The 12,331-nt window shown below is 38.1% G+C and overlaps 1 protein-coding gene across 1 annotated transcript in view; it reads right to left on the bottom strand.

The window, feature by feature from the left end:
• The window catches only part of LOC122844932 (calpain-5-like), a 36,007-nt gene extending 25,083 nt beyond the window's left edge, over positions 1-10,924 (bottom strand). Inside the window, exons 1-3 of the mRNA XM_044140794.1 lie at positions 10,881-10,924; positions 10,373-10,540; positions 3,409-3,582 (exon numbers count right to left, since the gene is read on the bottom strand). Of these exons, the coding sequence (XP_043996729.1) occupies positions 3,409-3,573 (165 nt within the window). The 5' untranslated portion in view covers positions 3,574-3,582; positions 10,373-10,540; positions 10,881-10,924. The remainder of the gene's footprint in view (positions 1-3,408; positions 3,583-10,372; positions 10,541-10,880) is intronic.
• Positions 10,925-12,331: the final 1,407 nt, after the last annotated feature.

The following is a 12,331-nucleotide window of genomic DNA, read 5'->3' on the forward strand; positions in this document are numbered from 1 at the left end:
TCTTCAAAACTAAAAACTGAATTATCGATAAAATCAATTCATCGCCCAGCCATACTCTGCAAATATCCTGCTGCTTTTTTTGGAACAAATGTGCAAATTAACTCAAAGAACAAAAGCACAGAACCTTGTTAAGATGCTGCTGAAGATGGTAACACAGAGTCATCATCCACAGTGAAACGTGTCCTGTACCAACATGGGCTGAATGGCTACTCAGCGAGGAAGGAGCCAAAAGACACGTGAGGGCATCAGGAGGAAAGAACATATTGAAGTAACAGGAAGTTAAAGCTTGGGCTCAGATTGATCTTCCAGATGGACAATAACCCTCAGCATGCAGCTAAAGTGATTGCAAAGTGGCTTCAGGACAACAAAATGTTTTTTTCATCACAAAGCTCTGATTTCAAGCCTATAGAGAATTTGTGTGGCCTACAAACCTGATCCAGTTCACCCGGTTCTATCAGGAAGAATGGGCCAGAACTCCAGCAAACTATTGAGTGAAGCTTGTGGAAGAAAGTTCAGAGGCAACGCTAACACCCTTACAAAAAAATCCCATGAAAATCACATGTGACTTTCACATGTGATCACATGTGGTTCACACAAATTTTACATGTGAATGATGTGAATCACATGTGAAAGCACATGAATACGTGTGATTTTGGAACGTTTTGTGGTAAAATCCCATGAAAATCACATGTGATCACATGTGATTTTCATGGGATTTTTTTGTATGGGCAAATACAGAGAAAATGTATGTAAGCTTCTGATTATTAATAAATAAATATCTCACATGATATAAATTTTAAACAGAAAGTACATATCCTAAGTTGAATTTAAACAAAGCTTAATCCTTAATCTTCCCAGTTTATTCTCTGAGTTTTGTGGCCCCATCTGACCTTAACGTCCAGCCAGAGTTGAAATGCCCTTCAGGCTAAGTCTGAAGGCGGGTGTGCAGTGTTTAAAACAAGCTTTTCCCAAAACCTTCATTAATTTTTTATGGTTCTGAGCATTTCAGTCCCTCAAAGGCACTCTTTCCTTAAGTAGTTTAACGTCTAACTTCATTATCATGCACTCCCCATTGAATAATACAGTACATCCAGAATGAGCTTTTAGTTGGGAAGAACAGCAGAGCAATCCAAGATCTGTCTATGTTCACTGCACTAGTATCAGTAAGTTAAGGAGCCCAAATTAGTCAACTTTATTGGGGTCTAATGCTACATCAGGGACTGCGCCCGAGACTAGCATTTCTTATTGGTGTGTGATCTTTCCTGAAAACCAAAGCAGTCTGTCAAGGTTAGCGTCTCTTTTGAGACGGTTTTACCTGTCATACAGACCCACTTCTGCATAAAGACCTTCGCCCACATTAGCACTTGAAGAGATGGCAACTTAAATCAGTAGGAAGCAAGCATAAGCAGGAGAAATGAATATTTACAAATGCAGTACAGCTGCTCACTGCAGGAAGTTTGGAAAGAAGTAAATACTGGTTGTAGCAGTATATTCCAAAACAAAAGGCTTGTGTTACGGAGGCAGATAATGAAACACCTCATGCATGAATTTAAACTATGTGGGATTCTATCTGTCCACAATTTTTCTTTCAACTGAATTTTCTATTGCTGTGTTTGGATATGAAACTCAGCGAAGAACTTTCGTAGCTTACCCTCCTTGTGAAGGGTTTTCATAAACTGGAAGTCATTATCAACTCAAATTAAAAAAATACTTTAGAACTTTTTTTTTTACATATTTGTCAAAACTGGCACCATGTTGTGTCAGTGCATCTAAGAATCTAAGTCAATTTAGCACTGAAAAAAACAAAACAGCAAAAAGTTATTGTTGCTGTTTTTTTTTATTCTCAAAAAACAGTAAATGCTATTTTTATATATATATAAAAAAAGAAACTTTGGACTTTTACATCAACAAACACAACAGAGTAAGTGACGACACAAATCATCTCTCAATGAAAACGGAAAGAAATCCTCCTCCTCCCATGCTCTCTCCCTTCTTCCAGTTTTACGTCTGCATGACTGACATCAGCAGCACAGACCAAAACATGTAATCTGTGTGACCCAGTTTCCATGGCGATGCACGTTGGCAGAAGGAGGTTACACCATCCAGAACCACGGCCTGCTGCGCAAGGGGGATAACAGCGGCAGGGGACTCGGCTCGCAGAGTCCAGAGGCCCTGCGTCTCATATCATCCACAGCTCCAATACATCACCGGCTTATACACAAGGAGAGTGCAGTGGAGCAATTACTGATTACTGCTGAAGTTAGCAGGGAATCAAAAATGATTAGTCATACTGTGGGGTTAATAATCTCCAATCCTGCAGGGACCTTCAGTACTGAGAGCTGACTCATTTTGATGCTTTTAAGAGGCAAAAATACTTCTCAGAATTTATTGCAGGTTACATCATCAGGAGACCCACACATGCATCACATTTTGTTTTTTATAGAGTAATAGTAAGTCTTACTACATTGGGTGCAAAATTCAATGAAGGTGTTTGATAGCTGTGAAGATGTCTTTGCATTTTCAGAAGACAAGAAAAACCTCTATTTCAATGACAGAGTGTGTCATATTATTCACCAGGAGACAGAATCCTTCCAGCCATTTTCACATAATTAATGAATGAATTTTACATTTCCTATCAACAGAACATGGAAACACATTTATGATCTGGAGAAAAGACAAAAACAATAACAATTGTGCATATGTAATACATTTGCATATAAAGTTCTCTGTACTTACTAACTTCCTTTAAGCAACCATTATTGCAGAATATCTTAAGCTTGTAAAGATGTTAGAGCCTGCATTTAAAAAAAAACAAAACTTGAATATGTCGGATTACATGTTTGAGGAAAAAGAAAAGAGAAATCCCTGTCTTACTCCTTCCTGTGTGCATACAAATGCAACATTTGTCGCAAGATAAAGAACGATTCTGCGCCGGGGATGAACGTTACTTGCTAAATTACTGAGATTTAACAAATCACAAAAAATATTTACAACTGTGTGAAGAAATTCTGACACTCTACATGAAACATTCGGTTATATGGAAATTTAATATCAACTTCAGAAATACTGAAAAATTAACTTAACAAATCAAAACAAAACTTGAAATCAGCAGTACACTTGGACTGATTCCATTGTAAATAATGCAATCCCAGAATTCAGAAACAAAGTTAACATTCTTGTGCTAACAAAGGTTAGCGTAAGAATGCTAACATTGTAAGTTATGTTCAGAAATCTAAGTAAAATTTTTTTTTCAGTGGTCCTAATACTCTGTCGTAAATTGGTCATTAAAATTTTTATGCTAACAAAAGTTGCCACTGGAGTATCAAATTCATACCATTCTTGAACTACACTCAGCTGGGCCACAAATGGCCCCCCGGGCCACAATTTGGACACCTCAGACCAACTCACCTGAGGCCTCTTCCAGACCACACGTCCAATCCTGTTGCCCTGGTGAAAAAGCGAGTCGTCAGTGGCGGGGAAGCGAGGGTCTTCAAACAGGAGGCCACTCTGCAGGCACTGCCTCTTCAGGGTGGAGTACTGCTGCCCCTCAAAGGCCTTCACCGAGGTAAACATCCTTCAGCCCTGAGGGGAATCACACAGGTGACAAGGTCAGATCGTTTCCTCTACACTGTACGGTAATATATACAGATGCTGCTTTTCCATCCTCTACGTTCACCTAAATGCACCACATGTCATCATCTGTGCAGCAGTCTGAAATACCTTCACAGTGGAAACAAAAACTCAATGAGCTCTGCTGCCCTGGGCGCAGCCTCGATTCACCGGGTTAAACTGATTAATCTGTCGATTCAATGATATCCTCTGGGGTCTCATTACCGCTGCTGTGCATCGAAGGAGCTCAGCAGACATTGATCAGCTCAGGGCATGCAGAGGGATAGAAAGGATAATCAATACGGAGCCACTGGATGAATGGTTCCATCACTATCTACATTTATAGGTCAACACACAAAGGTAAAGGCCTTATTTTACTCCCTCTAGGGGGCGCCACAGCAGGTGTCACACCAGCCATCCATGAACATTGTCTGTGCTCATATTCAACGTCTGTCCGAAATATTAATAATAAACTTTTGCGAGGCCCATCAGCTCCAGGAACAAAACTGAGTAGCATCGACACAGACAACTTAGTTTGGATCATCAGGTACTTTGTAACTGAGAACCTGTAATAAAGAAACTGTTGTAAGGAGTAGTCAGTAGCGATTTGAAATGTTTTAACCAAAGTAAACAGGAATGTTAGGAAATATCATGTATCCAATTTGCCTTTTGGGTTTATTTTAAAATGTTTGCACTTGGGATCATTAAAACATTAAATAAAGAAAGGACCACATATGTGGATATCAACCAGAAAGCAGTCCTTATTGTTAGCATTAACAGCTTCCATCAGTATGATCAATGTTTCACTTTAATATCCTGAAAGTCTAGTTCAGCTATCTAACAAGCTAGCTGACTTTTTGAGCAAGTGATAAAGTCAATTCCTGGGGGAGTGGGAGGTTGCAGTTGGAAGCTAAATCTGACAGATGGCCTTACTGTCTTGGCTCACGGCTGCGTTGGGGGAAACCATGCTGTCATCTGGCCACTGTGGAGAGCCAACAGCATTACCTGCAGAGAATGAACCCTCATGAACACAACAACAACCACCTCTGCTGAAACCCGAAAGTACAGGATGAACTGTCAGTCGATACTGTAATTAACACAGCCATGCTAATGAATCTTTGTGTCTCAGGTCTTCTAAACCTTCAGTAATAACCAGTAGAGCTGCAGCCAAGCAGCAGGGATCTGGAGGCACTAATATAAAACAAAACATGTTTCCCCTTTAGCTGTAGATGCACCGCTTTTTTCACTACCGACACTGATATCTGAGGTTTGTATTGGCCGAGACCAATTCAATATAAAAAAAACAGTGCTAAATTTATTTAAAACTAACATCGATATCGGTTGATAGTCATTTTTTTAACATATCAGTATCAGCCAGATAAATAAACAGGCGATATTTACTTTTATTTTGTTGTTGTGTTTCTCGTTGTTGTTTTTCCCAAAAGTGTCAGAACTGCAGTGAAATATATAAAATGTGAGTAAATATTGATTATTGGTCACAACTGCAATATTAACATCGGATATCAATGTCAGTCCAAATTTTAATATCGGTGCACCCCTACTCAAAACATTTCTTTCTTTTAAACACAGACATAAGTGTACAGAATTACAAATGTAATGATTACTCTGCACCAGTACAGCACATTTAAATGCACCAAGAGCTTCACAAGCTTAGTCAAACAAGTAAAAACAACTTTTATTTGTTCACAGTGCAAAAAGGAATACAACAAATAAACACTTAAGAAACTGACAAACACCAAGGTAAACTGCAACAAATCTTCTTTCAAAAGTTCAGAAAGTGGAATTAGAAATTCTAAATATAATTTAGAGCAAATAAAAAAGCATGATGTCACTCAAAGCACAAAGCATAGAGTTAGAGTGAATATGCAGGTGGAGTGGAGACAGATGTTTGGGTAATATTTGATCCATGAAGATTTAGAACTTCGACTTCAAAGGAAACATGATGGGAGAAAATTTCATGGGAAGTTGGTAAAAAAAAAAAAAAAGGCTCCACTTTAAGCCTAATAGGACTTCAACAACCGGTTTGATGTCCGACACATTTATATTGTCTCAACTCGACAAAATGAATAATTTCTGGTCTGGTCCTACAGAGGAAGATAACAGACAATAAAGAACAGTTTGAAAGACAGTTTGGCTGAAAATACAGCACTGAAACTAGGTCGTAGTTGTGCTATTACTGCAAACTGTTGATCTCTGACAACAAAACTCTCACAATTTGAAGGTAAAACCCACTTGTCCACTTTCATTCCCCCTATTACTTATTAAGCTGCATGAGAAAAATGTCCTCTTGTGAGGTGAGGGAGTCCAATGCAGAGGCTGCAGTAGTTCTCGTCAACCAGCTGCCCACCTAGACGGAGCAATGTTCTGCTCTGAAACCGACTCACAAACATAAAAACTGCAGACGAACGCTAAAACCGGCAACAAATGGCCGCCGCTTGGTTTGTTCCAGGCTGTTGGTCAGCAAATGTCAACACTGATCTTATTTAAGTGCCTCATTCTGGCAGAAGTGTCACACAGCAGGGATAATGGTGTAACTGAACCACTAGCATGGTGAATACAGACATAAACAACTGTAGTGCCTTCTAAAAGTATTCATACCTCTTGAACTTGTTGACACATTACAACCAGGACATATTCATTTTGATTAATTAATCACATATGTTTTAAGGTGTTAAAAATGTTTACACAGACAATCATTTTTTCTTTTAAACATACAAAGTTTCCAGTTGGAATCTTCATATCCGTGTGTTTCTGGTACTCCCAAAAATCTGATGCACAAGCAACATAGGCAAACAACCACCCACTGGGGTTTAATTTTTGCTAAAAAAAATGAAACAGTTAGCCTATCAGCAAAGCCCTTCTTAACACCACTAATTTTATTATACTACACCAAAAAGGTGCAGTATATTCACTTCATAATTGTGAAGAAGGCTGGTGCCGACAAGCTTAACATTCTGAAACTGATTGAAGGATTGGTAGTTTTAGTAACTTTAAAGTTCATTTATGAAAAAAGCAGAACATACATTGATCTGTTATGACTTAAAAGTCAAGAACAACAATCATCAGCATTCATAAGGAGACATTTAACTTTAGTAGCCCAGTTTAAACTTTGCAATTATAAAAACAACTCTTTGCAAGAAAAGAAAAAAAATGCATCGGTTCAACTTTCTGATACATCTTAGCCACAAGATGGCACCAAGGAGTCATCTGAGCAAATCATTATCAAAAGAAAAAAGTAGCCCAAACACCAGAGCGGCCTGGGCAGCACCATGGACAGCTACTGTGGGATACCTGAGCCCCAATGGCTCTAAGGAGCCAAACTCGACAATCCACCACTTAAAAATCACACAATAATACTTACTGTACATCTGAACTCTCCATCCCCTCCCTGAAACATGGTGTTGGCAGTATGAGAATGTGGCAGGAACAGGAACCTGGTCAGTGTCGGTTTATCACATCAAATCCCAAAAGTGTAAACACTGTACTGTATATTCTATTCTGTTCTGCACACATTTTCTAACATATGGAAATTTGAAACCAAAGCTTTTAGTTATCAAACATTTTGAGTTAATAAATAAAAGAATGGGCTAAACCAAAGACATTATTAGCACACAAGAAGAACCACTGTGTGTTTTTTCTGATGTGGATGAACCATAATTAAGAATCTAATTTGTACCAATAAAGGTACATAATTAGGTGGAAAGTAATTATATTCAAATCAAATTCTAGACTTTTTAAGAATTCACTTGGATATTATTTGCTGAGCTGTATCTTAAATATACATATACAGATATTTCAAACAGAAATATTAAACTCATAGCATCAGATTGTAGCTATGGTGACACAACAATCAAACTATGAAGATGATTCTTTGCACTTTCACAAAGTAAACTTTCTAATTAAATAATAAATTTAACTGTTAAACAGTTTCGGATATTCTCATTATCTCTACTGAAAATGTGAAGTGAAATTTAAAAGGGTGATACAATGTGTTTGCAACGTCAGTTGTTATAACGTGCTATATACGTCAAACATAGCTTAAGAAATTTTACTTTGCAAAGCAACACCTTGAAGTTGCTGTCTGTCTCTTTAAGAAGCTTCTACTCTTTCTGACACTCCACCTTTAACACGTCATCACAACAATTCTCCACCATGAAGCTGTTTACAAGCATTCTTTGAATCATTCTACTAGTAGTTCCTATAATGAGCTCAGCGAATGCTGAAGGAACTCAGACTAGTCAGGAGGAGCTGTGTCTCAAAGGCGGGGCTAGGTCCATCCAGGCATTTTCCACAGACAAATAGTTGCCATGGGGATTAAAGGATTTTTTTCAAACATGCATGAAAAAATCAAGGCAATGCTCCAGGTTTGTTTTTGATGAGGGCATAACATCATAAGATGATGTAATGCTCAAAAAAAGTCAATTTTATTAATACTGAAAATTTAACTCTACTATTGTACAACATATTAATAATAACATGCATTTATCACACTGTGCTACACTTCCTTTGATGATTGTGATTGCTTTTGCCAAAATAAATCTGGGGATAAAAAGAGTAATTTGATCTCCTGAAAAGAAGCGAAGTCTGGATATGACACAGCAGACGCAGCTGGACCTCAGTGGTTCTCCACAGTGGGAGCTTGTTGCTTTAACTGTTTTATTCTGGGTACAATGTGGCCATGTTGCCGCTAGTGACTTCAGGCAACTCTCTGAAGAGACAGCCTCAGCACTGATGTACAGCGAACATAAAGGACTGAATCCATAAGCCTTTTTTCATCTTTAGAGCCACGACGAATAATTCACACCGCTAAACACAAAGAGCAGAAATAATTGGAATGATCTGTATGTTTTGTTGCTGAACTGCAGGTGAGATGACACAAAGAAAACTAAACTTCAATGTAAAATAAGAGACCATGGAATGGCTCAATAATAGTACACAGAATTCCTATGGGTTAATGATTGTTTTGGACAAATAAATATGTAAATATATATATATATATATATATATATATATATATATATATACTCTAGTAAGCGATTAATAGATTACTAAATTAGTTGACAGTTATTTCAATAATCGATTCATCACATTTAATTTGATTAATCGTTTCAGCCCTACTCAATTTTATGTCCAAACTTTTTCATTAATCCATTTCCATATGCTTCCTGACATTTCCTGACTCTGTAGGAACAAGAAAGAAAGGAAGAGAGAAAGAAAGAAAGAAAGAAAGACTGACAGACAGAATGAACTGAAGAAAGAAAGAAAGAAAGAAAGAAAGAAAGAAAGAAAGAAAGAAAGAAAGAAAGAAAGAAAGAAAGAAAGAAAGAAAGAAAGAAAGAAAGAAAGAAAGAAAGAAAGAAAGAAAGAAAGAAAGAAAGAAAGAAAGAAAGAAAGAAAGAAAGAAAGAAAGAAAGAAAGAAAGAAAGAAAGAAAGCCACTTGTTGTCAAGACAAAACATATTTTCCCTGTGAGAAACAACGATTACAACTGTTGACAGAACTGATGCACGCAGCAGGAGGCAGCTGACTGTGGCAACATTCTGGTCAGAAATCAGAAAGGAGAGTGTGTTCTTGTGTTAGTGCTGGGGTGACTTATTGAGTCTGCTGCTGCTGACAGACTGATTACACTCAGAAGTGAACAGGGAGCAGTAATGCACCAGTATATACCACGGACAGGGAGGGAGGAAGGGATGGGTGCGCCACACCATCACTGATCCAAACCAACGCAGCCACTGCCTCCGCCACCACCAGCCCACCCCACACCACCCCCACTCCACCCCCACTCCCCTTCTGCATCAGAGAGGAGGGCTATCCCAGCTTCCCATCCTCCCAGCATCGTGATCTCCCCTCTGCAGTATCTCCTCATATCAGTTACCAGGGTTTGGCCCTGGCAAGGTCCACTTTGGTAACTTATCCAACTGCTTTATTCATAATTTTGTTTTGGCTCCAAAATACCACAAATAACTATTTAATCATCGTTTTTGTTTTCTAACCAACAATCTTTAGACATGTTATTTCTTCATATTTACATGGATCTAGTAGGGGGTTTATAGGTTTTCAGCAGTTCATAAAGGACATAACATCAATAAATTCCTCTAAGAACTGAGGCGTGAACATTACTTCTCAGTACTGCAGAATAATGAATCTAAGAAATATGAATCTATTACTCATTTTTTTCTGCAGGATACAGGTTCCTCACCATCATATATAAAGTTCCACTTTGAAGGCAGAACTAATGAAGTGTTTTTGTTCTCTAAGAGAATTACCAGTATTATAAAATTGCTTCTGCAAATAAATAACTGTAGCAACGGTGGATTTGTTTTGGTAGAGAACTGTGGTTCTTAAATATTCAGAGCTGCAGTTAAACCATCATCACACGCCTGCGTATGACACAGAATACAAAAACAAGCAAAGCATCTCACAAGGAAAAGCAGAAGAGGAGGACTTAGGGGTTCTGATATCCAGGATGTATAATATGTGCCGCTATTTTTGCGCATCGAGGCGCACAGAACCTTTCACGCCGGTGAAATGTGGTGCTAAAATAAAGCCGACCCCTAACCTGCCCCTTCAGTTTTGTCATAGCAACCCTTGTACAGAGTGTATAAATCAGACTGCTACAGGATGTCAGGTCTGCAGAGGTTCGTGCAGCTCACCGACCGCCTCCTCTCCATCTCCAGTAGCCCTCTGGAAAGCACCTGGCTGTCCGGGAAAAGCAGCACGAACCGCACGCACTGAACGGTTACCTGAACCGAGGCCTCTCCCGTGGCAACGTGGATCTCTCTCGGGACCTCCTCCGGGGGCAGGGGGAGGGGGTCCAGCCGGTCCGGCTCGCACTCTCCGGGGGGGCTGCTGGGATTCCTCACCACGCTCTCCCTGGTCCTCTGACGGAGCTCCACTCCAGCGACAAGCAGCTGCGCCGCAACAGGAAGTTCATTTACCCAGATTTCAAAATAAGACACACTTTGCTGCCTTTATCATAATTTTAGTCGTGAAAACCAGATTTAAATAGTAAATAATGTCGGTGACATCAACAAAAATATTTTTAAATAAAACAGCCACTAAAACTAGCTATTTTTCTAACTATAAAACTGTATCTATTTTGATTTACAAGCAGCACTTTGAGACATATGTCTACAAAAAAGGCTTTTTCAACATTGTCGTTACCTTTACAGTCAATTATTTTAATTTCCTGTTAAAGGGTTTATTCATAGATAAAATGCAGCACAAACAACAAATTTAACAAATGCTTACCAAGCAGCAGCGGTTGGCAGCTAACCTAGCTTCAGAGGGACAACCTACACTTTAGCTGCTAATTTTGGTGCGTTCAATTCCTGCGCAGATATTAGATTTTCCAAGTTCCATGTTATAAAAACTGTTAGGTAGGAAGAATTCCACTTTACTAAGCCCGACATTTTTAAAGAAATCATTGCTTATCATATTTCAAAATTCAATAAAGGTTCCTCTCAATACATCAGAATTATTTCAATGGTTTATATCAAAAAGAGAAACTCATACATTGCCTAGATTGATTCAAACAGCACAGAGAGACATATTTCAAGGGTTTATTTGGATAATTATGGCTTATTGCCGATAAAAAGTCAAAATTGTGGAGGTTCACAGAGGAAGTCTTCTGTGTGATCTGCCTGAACTTGACAGAGGTCTTCATTTCAACCGGAGAGGATGTTGAGCTGTGGGGGTGTTAAAAGGATGATGGTAAGGATGCTTACAGCGCATGCGCAGATTTTTAAGGCCTGCTGTAATCCCCTCTGTCACAAACGACCAGAGGATGCAAGATGCTGTAATTAAAGAAATAACGTATCCGACTAATTACAGCCTTCAACGTGGTTTGCGTCCGTCTGTGTGTAACATCCGGGCGCAAATTTAAAAAAAAACAAAACAATTAGATGGGTGGTAAATCACAGCATATTTTTTAATTTCTGCTAAAAACAAACAAACAAACAAACAAACAAAATGGTAGTAAGTAAGATATTAAAGCCAAACATAGTGGTGGATCAGTGTGACCAGGTTACATGGAATTCCAATTTTAATCTGAAAAAAAAAAAATATTTTTTTCATCTCTATATGAATCCTTTGAATATTATTGTTTAAAGCAAAAATTGAGGCTCAGAAATTAATGTAAAACATCTCACATTTGAGTTGTTTATAAGGAGTGATCTTAAACCACCATACAAACCAATGCAACAAATATTTCTAGGTGTATCACTAATTATAAGATTGATTTGGCATGTTGTTGAACTGCTTTTAAAGACCTTTACTGTGAAACCTTTTCAGTTTGTAAGAATTTTCTTCTCAGTGACTCCGGTTGCACTGCAAAATATCTGGTGGTCTTCAGCTATTTAAGTAATTCAGTATTTTTTATTTATTTATTTATTTATTTATATTTTTTTTTTACCAAGTCAACTTAAGCTTTAGAAGCTCCTGAGATCAGTTCTGAATGTTATACTCAGTACAAACCCCTTCAATATATTCGGATATGATTGAAAAGTTAATTTATTAATGTAAGTCCAAGCTTTATTTCTCCTAATGAGGATGATTATATGATAAAATGTGTTCTAAATTCATAAAACAAAAGGCGTTTCTAAACATGTTTTCACTTGGCTGTCATGGGGTTTTTTTTGTGTTGTTAGGGTTTTTTTTCTTTCTTTCTTTCTTTTTTTTTTAAAGAAAACTCTATTAACATT

This window comes from Gambusia affinis, linkage group LG15 (genome assembly GCF_019740435.1).
Source record: "Gambusia affinis linkage group LG15, SWU_Gaff_1.0, whole genome shotgun sequence".
Taxonomy (NCBI): domain Eukaryota; kingdom Metazoa; phylum Chordata; class Actinopteri; order Cyprinodontiformes; family Poeciliidae; genus Gambusia; species Gambusia affinis.